The sequence below is a fragment of the Hemibagrus wyckioides genome, linkage group LG01, assembly GCF_019097595.1.
Source record: "Hemibagrus wyckioides isolate EC202008001 linkage group LG01, SWU_Hwy_1.0, whole genome shotgun sequence".
Classification (NCBI taxonomy): Eukaryota; Metazoa; Chordata; class Actinopteri; order Siluriformes; family Bagridae; genus Hemibagrus; species Hemibagrus wyckioides.
Genome location: NC_080710.1, coordinates 13,797,401 through 13,812,306, shown reverse-complemented (window position 1 = coordinate 13,812,306; position 14,906 = coordinate 13,797,401). Strand labels below are relative to the sequence as shown.

General features: G+C 36.9%; 2 protein-coding genes across 2 annotated transcripts; one reads left to right on the top strand and one right to left on the bottom strand.

Annotated features, from left to right (window-relative positions):
- Positions 1 to 129: 129 nt before the first annotated feature.
- On the bottom strand, positions 130 to 13,209 carry nudt17 (nudix (nucleoside diphosphate linked moiety X)-type motif 17). The gene is made up of 13 exons (XM_058392315.1): positions 12,884 to 13,209; positions 12,686 to 12,802; positions 12,266 to 12,449; positions 11,973 to 11,998; positions 10,607 to 10,702; positions 10,176 to 10,274; positions 9,902 to 10,038; positions 7,369 to 9,507; positions 1,904 to 2,209; positions 1,739 to 1,801; positions 1,108 to 1,206; positions 831 to 880; positions 130 to 486 (listed from the first exon to the last, which is right to left on the bottom strand). The coding sequence occupies exons 1-8, from the start codon at positions 12,956 to 12,958 to the stop codon at positions 9,336 to 9,338; spliced, it is 906 nt and encodes a 301-aa protein (XP_058248298.1). The 5' UTR covers positions 12,959 to 13,209; the 3' UTR covers positions 130 to 486; positions 831 to 880; positions 1,108 to 1,206; positions 1,739 to 1,801; positions 1,904 to 2,209; positions 7,369 to 9,335.
- LOC131354540 (uncharacterized) lies at positions 3,001 to 7,383 on the top strand. Its single transcript, XM_058392302.1, has 7 exons — positions 3,001 to 3,139; positions 3,702 to 3,874; positions 4,043 to 4,107; positions 4,267 to 4,409; positions 4,531 to 5,369; positions 5,675 to 5,812; positions 7,222 to 7,383. The coding sequence occupies exons 1-7, from the start codon at positions 3,073 to 3,075 to the stop codon at positions 7,231 to 7,233; spliced, it is 1,437 nt and encodes a 478-aa protein (XP_058248285.1). The 5' UTR covers positions 3,001 to 3,072; the 3' UTR covers positions 7,234 to 7,383.
- Positions 13,210 to 14,906: the final 1,697 nt, after the last annotated feature.

The window sequence follows — 14,906 nt, the reverse complement described above, 5'->3', positions numbered from 1 at the left end:
TTTTTGCAGATTACAGCAAATCATGACACTAGATGGGTTGTAAATGAGCACATCTGCAGCACTGCTTCACAATTCAAGTCCTAGAGATTGCCTGTCCTATATATCCCCCCCCCCCCCCCCCCCCCCGTGCTCTTAGGTCTGTTTTGACTCAGTCAAGTTATAAAGGGCTTTATAATTACTCACTGAATAAAATCAGGTTTGCTGTTGTATGAAAAACAAGAAATATTACAGTTCATCGAGAACTGGCCCTCAGCACTGAATACTTTTAAGTTGCAGTGCTGACATTTTAATACATTTAGCAAAAGATTGTAAAATATAGTAAACTTATGGTGAAAAAAGCAGACAGATAGAATGTACAGGACTATTCATATGATGAATTTAACCAAAATTATGTTTACCACTAAAGATTTAGGTTCAGGATTTTGCAACATGGTTACGTCTCCCGGTTACAAACATCAGGCTAGCATACTGGGTCTCACCGGAGGACTGTGGAGAATAATTACAGACACATTAAAAAAATATTTCTATGAAAGTAAAATAAAAAAAATTAGCAGAGCCAGGGAAGCATTTCTGTATTTTTGTCCTCAAAGGTACATTAAATGACAAGCCATGGGCTAACCCTAGATCTTGTTCTTCATTATCTCTCAAAAACAGCCACATAATATAATTATTATAATTATTATACACATAATAAAATTTATATAATAATTTATTCAAAATGTTGTGCTGAATGACCAGAAGTAAATTCTATCATAATTCAGTTTGTGTAGCTGTTACTTCTCTGGCTCTGTAAAAAGACATTGTTATAGCTGATTCTTTTTTATTCTTACTTGTTGATGTTGCCGTGATACATTATTGCCTCTCGGATGCATCAAAACAGCTGAAGAAAACAATCACCTCATTTTAAAAATATTGCATCAGTATATTGCATATTATAAACATATATTTCTAGATTTCATAACTGAATATACATTTTTAATGTAAACATTTTTGCATGATATATACAATATATTTAGTTGGCTCATTATTTAAAGACTACCGTTATCATATCCTGGGATATCATATCGCAGATATAACAGATATTTACATTGCATATTCATTATATACCTCTTCTGTGGCAGGTAATCACGGCTAAAATTCCCAAGATGATCAGAAGTGAGATTCCTCCCACAACAGCCACAGGGACTAAACACTGATGTTCCTGCACTGCAATAAAACCGGTTTGGTAGAGTCACTATATTTCATTAACAAATTTTTTTTAACTTAACCCAAGCCGATTAGGCAGCCATTTGGTATAGAGGCCTATATTTAAATAATTATGGGGTCTGTTAAAAAAAACCAGTTATATATTGTTGTTATTATTGACCGAATTAAATAAATAATGCAAAGTAAGAATTTTTTCTATTGCTTTGGACATTAAAGGGTTAAAAAGACTGTTTATAGATGATAGAGATAATTTAATCATAGCCAATATGTAACACAGAGAGAGTTTCTCAGTTAGCAGTACTCAAAAACTCTACCTTTGAATAAAATTATAAGTGAGTTGTTATGAGTTATGATAAATGAATGAGCTACTTGAATAAGTTATTATAAATCTTGTCGACAAAAAACTTCCCAATTATTTACACTGAAACTAATGAACAAAATGTAAAACTTCAATAAAATTGAACAAACTCCTATTAACAAAATAAGGTTTAATTCTGTAACAATAACAATCAAAAAACTAAAAAAATAATACCTTGTTGTAAATCTGTCTTGAGGTCATGAGTATTCACCTTCTGCTTGCTGGATATATCTGGAGCTGTAAAACAAAACATGACTTCAAACACAATACACGCTCGAGACCAGAATACATACAGTACATACATTTCATTTTAAATGAGTATAGCTTAAGGATGTTTACCCATGACTGTCAGCTCTGTTCCATTGCCCATAAAATCCACACCTTCATTTAACAGTAAACAATAATAAGTGCCGTTATCTGAAGGACAGACTCTGGAAATTTGCATTGTACATAGTGTGTCTTGCTGGGCTTTTCTGGTAATGGTCCTGATGCCTGAGATGTAGATCTTAAGGCCAGTTTCTTGTTGGTACAGCAGCCATCTGACAGAGGAGCATTGACCAAATGCAGTTGCAATATCACAAATTAATGTGACATTTGTACCAACATCCACAGTCAGACTGGAAGACTGGAAGACCAGATTCCCACCTATAACACAAAAGAAAAAAAGTAAAACAAAATTTTTTTTTTTTTTTTTTTAACATATCTTAATTTTTTTGTCTTACCAGTACATATAAGCTGAATTAGAAAAATCAGAAAGAAGCTGTAAAGCATCTTGTTATCTTGACTAACCTCTTCGACTGATACTTAAGAAAAATGAAAACTGCTAAGAATAGCATGTTACCTTCATTTCATTCGTCAACAAAGCTACTGATGTGTCGTGACCTCAATTTAAAAACCGCAAAGAGGCTACCTACTTTCAAATTTTCCATAACTGTCTTTGATTGTTAATAATATCACAAAGACATCTTGCTTGTGCTGCATAGGTTCACATGTTTCAACTGATCACTATCTGTGAGGCTTTTCCTTTATCTATATCTGTTAATCTTTTACACGTTTTAAACTACAATTCAAAAGTAACATCTAACTGATCTTCAATAAAGCTCCAAAATGTGTCACTAGTGGGCAGTACTGAGCATCATTTCAGGATGAACACCTAGTTGAGGAGGTTTGTCTTATCTTATCTTATTGATAACCTCTTCATGAACTCTTTAAACAATAAAGGTATCTTCCACAGTCACAGAAAAAATTTTTTTCACTCAATTCCAATCTATGATTTTTTCATCATTTGCATGCAGAAGCATAGTTCCATTTTGCTGCCTGTGTAGACTAATGTATCCACATGGATGTGGCCCACTGATTAAGCAGATGGGTCCCACCCCAATGCCTGCTCAGGTGCACAAACAATAAAGGGACTGTTCACTCTCAAAGTGAGGCACTGCATCTAAAGCACTGTTTCTATCCGGACAAAAGCTGAGCAGAAGAGTTTCCAGGCTGAAGGATTAGCACTAATGTGCGTAATCATCAGAGAAATGATGAATCTTTATTGGATTATTGGGCTCCTAGTACTTTGGTCAGGTAAGGTGTTAAAATATTCTTTGATGTACAGAAATAAAGATGAAACGAGGAGATCAATTTGCAATATTTTTACAATTATGAGCAACATTTTTTTCTTTGTCAAAGCTGTGAATAACTGAATTTCATTAAATGTTCTTCTTAAGAAGTCATCATACAAATTTACTTGGCAATCTTTTCTATAAAAAGTATATAATGCTTAGATTTTATTTTCCTCAAGGACCACTAGAAAACATGTATGGAATGAATACAATGTAATTTATATATATATATATAATAAGTAATATATAAGTACTGCATTAATATATATTACAGTATTATTTTATTTATTTATTTATTTTGAAGGAGATTATTTCATTTTTGTAAAATATTCTCGTGTCATTGTCACACATTTTGTATCTACACTCCAGTTGTCCCACATTTTGAATGAAAATTTCTTAATATAAAGACAATGCAGCATAACTTTTATGTCTTTATCTCATTATATGTTGAAATAAGAATGTTTGACCATTTGACCGATAGCTGATTATCTTGAGTAAATATTTTCTTGGCTTTGATTGTGCAGGTGTTATTACCGCTGGCGATACCACAGCAGCACCTGAAGTTGGCACAAAAATTTCATATGAATTCTCTGCCTTTATGATTAGCATAAAAATAACTAATCAGATTTACAATGAATCTCTTGAGGACCACCACTCACAGAGCTATAAAGTACTACGACGGGAGGTTGAGAATGTGGTAAGAGGTCTTATTTTTCTCAGACAGAAAGAAAGACACAGAGTAACCCCAAAAAACTTCATTAATGAGTAATCATACACTCAAAGAATGTAACTGACTAGTAGTCTGACATTATTAGTAATATACATTTTTTTTCATAAACATCTTAATTTTCCCCATTTTTTTCAGTTTTCTGAGATCTATAACTTTACATCAGCAGTAGAGTATCAAAAGATTGCAGAGATGACTTTCAGGTAAATAAAAAGGTTAAACAGTAAATACTTTATAAATAATAAATTTGAAGTACAATATTAAAGTAGATTAAACAAAAAAGATGGCTTGTTTTTGTAAGTTTTGGTCTGGCGTAAATCTGCTTTAGTCCTTTTATAATGTGTAAATTTTATTTTCCTCAGCAATGGATCTGTGATTGCCAATTCCACAGTGATATTTGGTACTAAGCAGGAAAGTGGAGAGAAGGTAAAGCAGGTGTTTGTTAACAATTATGAACACCACCACTCGCTTTTGACGCTGGACCTAAACATCAACTATACCGCAGGTAAAACATCCCTCGTATTGTTTCTCAAAAGAATATTACACTATAGATTATAAACACATTACATAGTAATGCATGATTGTAAATCCTTAACTATCAATATGACTCTGTCTTCCCCTTCCAGATCAGGAACCCATTCCTGTCCAACTCCCTTTCTTGACAAACATTTCTGATTCTACCACCGCTATGACTACATCCCCCACCAGCACTGAACACCATCAAGATGGAAATGAAAAGTCTGCAATTTCTACAACTTCAGCCTCAACCTCCAGTGGCCAAAGCAAATCAATAGATGATAATTCCTCAACCACACCCCCACAAACTTATTCTACCACTCATAGCCATGGCTTCACCAATTCTACTTCTCAGACTACTTCAGACAGCAGAAGTATGGAAGTGCTTTCAAGCGCCTTCGTCTCATCCACCACTGATACCAGTCTTTCAACCATCTTTCCTGCCAGTTCTTCAACCATGACAGTACGTCCGAGCAGCAACATATCAACCATGTCTGCTACCAGTTCTTCAACCACAACAGTACATCCAAGCAGCAACAGATCAACCATATCTGCTACCAGGTCTTCAACCACGACAGTACATCCAAGCAGCAACAGATCAACCATGTCTACTACCAGATCTTCAACCACAACAGTACATCCAAGCAGCAACAGATCAACCATGTCTACTACCAGATCTTCAACCACAACAGTACATCCAAGCAGCAACATATCAACCATGTCTGCTTCCAGTTCTTCAACCACGACAGTACATCCAAGCAGCAACATATCAACCATGTCTGCTTCCAGTTCATCAGAAAGTGTGGGTAAAACTGTAACACAAAATCCCACAGAACCTGAAGGATCACACACAGTGGAAACAGAGCAGGGTGTGCCTGGTTGGGGCATTGCCATCCTCGTGCTGGCGGCTATTATACTATTCTTCATGCTTGTCCTCCTCATACTGCTGGTGAGCCTTAAATAGACTACCAATCAAACCATTCAAAAATACCTAAGCTGTATCATACAATAACATTTATGTAACATTTAAATAACAATTAACAATTATGTTTCTTCTTTTCTATTCCATAAATATATTGTTACATAGTGAAGCTATTGTGAAATTTCTGCACTGAATTTCTGCACTGAATTCTTGATGTCTCTTGGGTGCAACAAGTCTGTTGTTCACGCTGATGTGCTCTTGCTGTGAATGGAACATGGTTGTTGTGTCATTGTTTTGCTGAAACGTAAAATAAAGCATGCTCCTCCTCACAGCTGCTGTTTTGGTGCTGTTGGTGGAAACAGCGTGGCTTCATGAATGTGTCTGATCCAGACCCAATGGGCTATTATAACCCCGACATTCCTATGTACTCCACTCACAGCACGTATGACTCACACAACGGCAAGTCACTGGTGAGTGAATCTCCATCTATACCTCCATCTAATTTTTGGTTTTACACACTTAACACACTTTAACTAGAGCACACCAATCAAAACCTTTTTGGGGAAACTAAGAGTTTTACTATATTGTGGGTGTCCTTAGTGTCCTTAGTGTGACCACAAAGTATTAATAACATTTTTTACATACTGGCAAAAAAGATAAAAGGCAAAGATAATGTTCCTTTTAAGAGTCCTGAGTACTGAGTGAAAGTAAACTGGTATCACCAGTCACTACTGGCTCTATATAAGTCATATTATGTCACTTATGACCACACTAAAATGAGAGACTAACTCAAAATAAAGACTCAGATTCAGTGACATAAAAAATGTTATCAAAAAAATGCTTCATGCTTCCAAATGTATACAACTCTGACCACAGTTGACTTTTGGAATCTGAAACTGTGATCCAGATTACTCAGCACCTCCTTTAGTCACACACATTCACACTCTATAATATATGCACCACTACATTTCCTACATACATATCCTTTGGCAATCAGATGTAGAGATATGGAAGTAACAACACACTCTTGCAGGGACTCCCCATGCATCCCCATCACAATGTTCATCCAGGCAAAACTGGCTGCAGTTACTAAACAGCCCCCAGTCCCACTTCCCTCCCACCTGTATAGGGCTTCCTTTGTACCCAGCCAGCTTTGACAGGGAAACCTGAGGCGTGGGAAACTCTACTCCTGCTCTGTGTTTCTCTTTCCCCCAACTGCCCTGGAGCTAACGCTTTATCAGACCTCACACTGCACTGTCTTCATCCACACATAGAAAGAACACTGCCTTCACTCACATACACACACACACACACACAAACACACATCAGTATCATTTAAGACACAATTGCACAGTTGTTTTCATCAATGAGGATTTTCTATAGTCTAATGTTTATAAATGCTATATAACTGACCTCATACCTCACACTATCACTATCATTTTTGCCCAAAGAGATTAGAAACAGCCATGAAGCTGGAGGGATGTGGTATAGACAACGATATAGATGCTTCTTACATATTTGCTACATATTCATTAAATAAATTGATTAAAGAATATTTATTTACTCATATGATATTAAAATGAAATTGATTAATTTCATTAAATGATATTAAATGATTATGCTGGGATTCTGTTTGAAGTCAGTGAAGACTGTTGCTCCATTTCCCCCGCACAAAGAGGCCATTGATAGGCCATAAATAAGCCTGCATGCTGTCCAGACTACAACAAACTCACACACAGCAGCTCCCAGAGAAAGAGTTTTGCCCTTTATTTACTCACTCAAACTTAATTCAGAGAACTATGAAACTATGACAAAAAGTTACTGAAATTGTTGCAAATATAAGAGAATTCAATAAGCACACATACTAATACTCTAACAGAATCTTAATTAACAGGATTCAGCCTCAGCGAGACCTCCTAAAAACTGGACTGGAATGTACACAATGAACAAGTGAACGCCCAGGGCTTAAAGTCAAGTGGTACAACTTTTGAATTAAACAGTGAAAGCCACGGAATAATTTACTCACCACTACTCAGCAGCAACATTCAGGTGCCAGTGAGCTCCCATGTTGTACCTTCCACCTACCAGACCAGCGATCAAAGAGGCACCATGTAAAAGCTGATCACAGACTGTCATTCCAAATAACCAATGGGGATACTACTGTACAATATCCTGCATATATAACACTGATTTCAAAGCAATCACCAACTATTGCTTATTACTTACACTTTGGACAACTCTAATGTTCGATGAGACAGTATCTGTTTGCTTCAAAATGGTTTACTGACAGTGACTGCAAATACATTTAGATCATAGAAGTAAACTGAACTGCTTCCAAATTGCTAACTGTTTTGAAATCTATTGCAAAATGTCATTTCAAATGGGTCTCTGAGGCTTTGCAACCAAGAATGAAATATTACAATATATATTCTGTCTGGAAAATGAGTCATTTTATTTTAAAAAGGAAAATGTTTGATACAAATATACAAATGCATTTTTTTTTTGCAAATCTAACCAGAGATGTCTCTGGTTAAACAGTGTTGAATGGGGGCAGGATTAGGGATAATAAGCTGTGCCAGTGTCCAGATCACCTCAGCCCCCACGGTCATTGCTTCCTGAAGCTATTGTGCTAATAAAAAGGTTTCTTTGTGTGGATGGGACCAGCTCAAAGATTCTCCTGCAGGTCTCAAAGGGAAGAAGAGGGAAAGAGAGAGAATGGTGATAGACAGACTTTCAGCTAGAGTGCTGTGAACCCTTCTTCTAAAGAGCTGTTCTTCATAAAAGAAAGAAAAACATAGAGAAGTGAACCTGAGTGTATGGAACAATCTGCAAATTCATCCATTAAATCTATGTAGAAATGTAGTCTTATATGTTTTGTATGGTCAGAATTTATTTTGTGACTTATACCATATCTCCTACATCCTGTTACACCCAGCCTTATCCAGGACAGGCGGGAGTGAAACTGATAAACATTGTAGAACAATAATGATAAGCCTGTAACAAGGTGATTGAACACTCTTACATGAAATAATCAACAGTTAATTTACTCATTGGTTGCACCCATGGTGGAACTGTGCCAAAAATACCTTTTGAATTACACAATTATCTTTGTATTACTGAGGGTTCCAATTAGATTTAGAAGCTAACTACCAAAAAGAAGAATTAAAAGCCAGTAAAAATGTACACAGGTACAAGATATCCTGCTCTGCTGTTACTGTCTCTCCTCAAGTCAAACTGAAGTTTTAGGAAAAATGACTAAATAAAACATAATGCATTGTCAAAAAGGCTCATGGTGTGCTTTTATGTATGAGGCCAAACACTTTTTTTTTTTTTTTTTAATAAATGCTCAGCATACAAATTACTATAATAAACCTGCTGATGTTTTAGCAACTAATAGAATTTCATTTTCATTTGCTGCTCAACTGGGATTCAAATAACCTACATTACAGTCTATAAAAGTGATCATGGTCCTTAGAAGTCAGGACAGGTCAGCATGGCCTGTGCCACTGTTATCGTTTTACAAGAAACAAGACCACACCTAATAAGCTCATAGTTTACATGCTGTGTGATACACTCAGCATATATCCACAGGCCTTTCAAGGTTCTTAGTGCTGCAGAATGAGTTCAAGATCATCTGTGTGTAATGTACTGAAAAAAATAAATAAAAGAGAAATCACTACTATTTTAGTAATAATAAATGAAGAAATCAACAGACTAAATTAGCTACACTACTATCTGAGAGAACAATTCACATTCATATTAGACTTTTGTTTCAGCAGTAACAAGCATCTTTACTGCCCTCTTGTGGTTGGAAAACGTTTCATGCTAGATGTTTAAGAAAAAGAGCAGAGATGCTTATCAGAAGTAAGATCCTGTCATCATCAATTTCATGGCACTTAGCATAAACAACTTCTGAGCATTATGAAGGTAAATATCAAGTGCTTCTTTGGGTTCCACAGATCAGGCCTGAGAGTGAGAATACGTCTGCTGCAGTTAGCCCTTCTCACAGCTAGCTCCCAGAGCATTCAGCCACAGCTCTAAGGCATACTTGGTTCCGGTGCTGACCCGCTCCACATCCTCACCCTCGGCTGGAGCCCGGTTACAGAACACTGACACGGGCAGTGTCGACTCACTTAGCTCGCCATCAGGAGACACCTCAGTAACACTAACACAGAGGACACCACAGCATCACAAGCATTAGGGCAGAGATAAGAACATTCAATACTAACATATGATCTGCATTTACAGAAGCTCAGCTATGAATGATGTTCACAGGAGATTCTACAGTGTTCCCCAATTAGATTGTCTTGTTAGTAAAACTACAATTAAACAGTTCTATAGTTGAGATAACCCTGAAAGTGACCAGGTGTCCTGAGTGACAGTTTTCCGAGTAAAATACTAATCAGGCAGAAAATTCTATGCTTTTGACAAAGCAAAAGACGCCCAGAATGTTTACAAAAGACATCTGAACTGCTCATCTGCATGCTGCAAGCTTCATAGACGTGTTCATAACTTATGTTTATTGCAAAGCACACTTCTAATCAGGACTGTGTTAATACCTGACAGATTGAGGAAGATCAGCAGGTACATGAAAAGACTTTTCCTCCCCATCCACCGTAGATACGATAGCCCTGACCAGTCCTGCATCAACCCACACACAAGCACTCACCTCAGCAGGCTCTGGCTTTATATAGGACTAATAAGAAAAGAAGAGACAGGTTCATAGATAATAATGACACACACATACAATCCAGTTACATCTTTCTTTCATTAGGAGTTAAATGGCATTTTTGCTGCATAGAGCTGAGATGAGATGATGTAGACTGGCATTACTTGTAGGTGCAGGTGTGTCTGCCTACTGCAAAGCAGCATGTAGGTGACAATGTGATGTCTTTGGGGCAGTCCTCGGGACAGCATGGGTGGGTATACAGACTGTGAAAGAGTCAGGATGTGAGAAGAGTCTTATTGTAAAGCTTTTCTTTATAGGTAAATCCCCAAGTGAAAATGACCACATTGGCTATTATCTACTGAATAGATTAAAAAGCATTAGAAAAACTTAGAAAAAAGAAAAAAAAGTTAGAAAAAAGATACAAAGCCTAAAATCTGAAGAATTTTCAACAGTAATGATCCCTGGTTTCATGGTAGCCTTTTGCAACATTAATATTTTTCAAACATTTTATGAAGTTGATTTTTATTCTGTGCTGCAAACCTAGAGACCATTTGGTTTGGCCCAGTGTGTCTACACATCAGCACTTTGAGCTCACCTCCCAGAGGCCTAGCAGCTGAGAGGAGGAGACATCCTCAGGGTCTAGTTTGAGTCCAGTTTCCTCCCTCAGCTCCCGCAGGCCTGCATCCAACAGCTAATGCAAAAGAAGTGAAAAGAAAGAGGATATATTTAATGCCAAAGGATGTCTGATCTTCATTTGATTGATGGGCCTCTGGTTAATCTGCACAAGTAATGCATTTATAAAGGTTGGTTAAACATTAGAAACCAAAAACAGAAATGGTTTTGATGTGTCCTGTTAGTTCGAAAATATTTGACACTCTTTGAGAAAATGCACAAGCATGATTAACATAGGCAATAAGTTTTTTAAGAACATATAGGTGCATAGGTTGTTTTTTTTTTTTTTTTTTACCCAAAAAAGCCACGCAAAACACTGGTTTCAAATTGATCAACACCCTTTATATATTTTGTGACACCTGCCCTGGTCATGAAATACCTATTAAAGATCTAGACTGGAGTTGGATCTTGGTTCACTCCTCCAAGCAAGCAATTTTTAATGTTCTTTTTTTTTTGTATGTTTGAGGTCACTGTCATGGTAAAAATGGTGGCCATATTACAATTCTCAAAGGCAAGTCAAGGATGCACAATATGTATCACAATACACAGGTCACAAACTGCCTGCGATATTTAATATTTTTATATTTAAAATAACAAGCATAAATGTATTGTACAAAATATTTAACACTTAAAAATCACATTTTAATGTTTTAAATAACAGCTTAGAGTGAGTAATTTGATTTAGTAACATAATTTATTAGAATATCAATATTATATTGTCATATCACCCAGCATTGAAAAATCCACTAGCAAGAGTAATAATAGTTTTAACTCTCTGGCAGAAGCAACAAGGTTTGGTGCTAAAATACACTGGTGCAAAAAAAAAAAAATTCATGAGCCTCTGCACCACCAGCCACAGAACAGCCCAAACAAATCAATAATCTACTACCCTGTTTTACAATGGGATGAGTATCAAGTGCTTCTCTTCGGGTGCAGCCCACATATACACTAAACACAATGCTGTACATAAAATACTGTAACAAAGTTCACTTTCGGTCTGACCGTGACAAACGATTCAAGGAGCACTGAATTTCCTGGGTTGTTCACATGAAGGAATTTTTTCATGCACATAGCTTGATACTGTGACTGATTTAATGGTTGATTTTTTAAGCCTGACAACCTCAACTTTTTTAGTGTTAAAATTTAATTTATAAAAATCTTTTACTGAATGTTAAAACTATGACCTTTATGTTCTTTGCTTGTCGAAAAATCAATATATTCAAATACTAAATAACCATTTTACTAAAGGGTGCCAATGATGCTCTAGTTGGCTGTAATTCAAACTATACCTTTTCATCCAGTTCCACATGGCCACCTGCAGAATATGAGAACAACATTTAGTCACTAATAATGTCCATGCATAATGGCTCTTTAGGTATTAAGAGATATTAAGCATCTGTGCAATAAGTGACACTCAGCCCTGTTGGTCCAAGGATTGCAAATTACAGTTTAGCTTATAAAGTTTATAAAAAGCATGAGACTGAACAAAGAGGATATTCCATTTGTTCTTTCCTAAAGCTGCAGTTTAGTGTAACACGTAGGGGAAAAAAACACTCTGCAGTCTCAGCACCATCATACTCACCAGGTGGGACCCACACATTAGGAAAAATCCGCAGGGCCTGAGCGCGCCTGGTCAGCAACAGCCTCTGATTGGCTGACTGGAGCAGTATGGCCACGCCCACATCCACCCCTCTCCGGAGAGTGTCTGGAGGAATCGACTCCGCCTCTGAGGGAGAGAGCAATTTGATTGGGCAGAACGGCGCCCTCTAGAGGCAGAAAGTGAGTTTCATCCACAGGAGGCAAAATAAAAGAACTGCATACTACCATACTGATCAGTAATGTCAAAATCTTACGGTAGGAACTGTTTTCGCTATGCTGTCTAATAAATCATTTAACGTGCAACCCTGAAAACATTTTTTAATTGGATGATTAATGATTAACGGCTCGAATGACGATAATAATGATGTACTCAGCAATGACATAACGCTTGTTGACGTCTAACCTTAAGAGGCACGCCCCTCTCTTGGCTTCCTTCAAACAACAAAAATCGGTTGTTTTCCAAGGAACAATTCACCGTTGTTTGGTCGTCCAGTTGCCCAATAAAATGGCCAGTAATGCTCTAGGAATATAAAAACACCAGTCAAACTATTTGTACAAGTGTATAAGCACTGACACTGACAGCAGCTCTTGTTGAACTGACCTGAACAAACTGGGCTCGGTGTGGAGCTGCGCTTTCTTTGGATAAATGCACCAAGATTCTACGTACTTTCTCCATTATTTCCGATATAATTAAACAGCATTTAACATTAAGTTCTCGTGAAGAACGGAACTTCTACATTAACAGACGTGACATAGCCCCCAAATGCAAATTAGCTATCATAGATTTATTATTGAAATTTAGTGGGGAAAAAAATGAAGTTTCAGTTGGTCAAAACACCAAAAACAAGTATCCATAAATCCAATGTCGCGGCAGTTACCGGACTCTTCTCCAAAATGGCTGCCGATTTTTCAAAATAAAAGTCGCGCACACAAACGAACTCGCCGTGTTCGGAAATGGTTGCCTACGCACTGCAGTGGACAATATATTGTTACATTATACTATAACACTATTATAGGAACAGAAATGGTTATTCAAGAAAATGATTTGATATGGTACATTAAACAAGCTTGCTCATCACTCTTTGACACTTGTCATGTATCAAGCCTAAAACCAGGCATGCTGGACTACACAAAACAATTAATCTAGTCTTTATGTTTACAAGAAATCTGAGGAGAAGTCTCAGTGCTGTTTCTCATCAACAGTGTGAATTGCTCAAACCCAGAAATTCAGGACAATATAGGTGCAGCATTTGTATACATTTGTGCATTGTGAAATTAAATGCACACAGGATGTTTTATTTCACTATTAGTTCTTTCAAAACCTCAAGCTGATACGTCCTTGATTCCTCAATCCCAGCTCTGTCAGCTCAACTCATCAATCAAAGTCTGCCATCATTAAAAAAGTGCTAGTGCAATGCAGTAGGAGAATGGAGGCCTTTAGGGGGAGGACACACAGGTTTTTTCCTAAGTGGAAGTGTCTTAGTATAAACAATTAGGTACAAATTAAAGCTTTAGGTTAAAATGTGCATTGTTTAAAATTATCATATAAAAGCTTGGATAATGAGTAGAACCTTGTTTATTTTAAAACATTGACAACTAAGATTGTGATGCATGCAATAATGTTTTATTTAAAGTTGATTCCGAGTGCAATCAGAGTTTTGACTGACAGAGTAATGCAGCTGATAACATTGCCACTTCACCAGAGTCCCTGATGTAATGCTGAGCTTCTGTGCACACTCTTCTTGGGTCCAGGTGGGTTTCCTCACAAAAAAACCCCATAACTAAAGGTGGGCTGGAGTGAGCATGTGAATGTGTATGAATGCATGCATCCCTGCCATGGAGTGGTGTCTCATCCAGAATTGCCACCTCACAGTCAGTGTTTCCAGGATATACCCTAGATGAACCCAGTGCAACCATGGCCAGGATAAAGAGATTACTTTGATGAATGAAAGAATCGCTGTTTTGTATCTGCAGATCTTTTATAAAGTTAGCCAAATAAGACTGGGCAACTTGTAAATAATAGGTGAATTCACTCCAGTGAGCAACAGCATTTAATTTAGTACATATCATTGTTAAGCTTTTCAATAAAGAATGCAATACGACGGTAAACTCTTTAATATCTCCACCTCCCTTGCTGTGTCTGAAACCTACCTATTCACTATATAGTCTGCTATTATCAGGGCCTGCCATTTTGTTGTAGTATAAGTAGTATAAAATGGGTTCTGAGCCTCTTTGTTTTCTTTTCTTTTCAGAAGGAGGCTCTAAGCAACAAGCAAGGGAAGCAAGCAAAAAGGATAGAAGAAGGCACATTTTAGGAAATAAGATGCCCCCTATTTTTCCTGCTACCACTACAAAATGGCAGACCCTGAGAATAGTCCACTGTATAGTGAATGGAATATGGTTTCAGATATAGCTTGTGATAGTAAAGCAGGTGGAGACATTAAAGTGTTTGTCATCACACTACATTAAAGAAAACGTCAGCCAAAAATAGCCTGTAGACTGTAACTGAACAGCATATTTGGCATCACATGTTTGCTTTCTCAGTTTTGCATTATAGTTGATCTGGCTACCAGTTTCCCAGATTATTTTTAAAATCATTCAACCTGAACTATTCATTTAATACA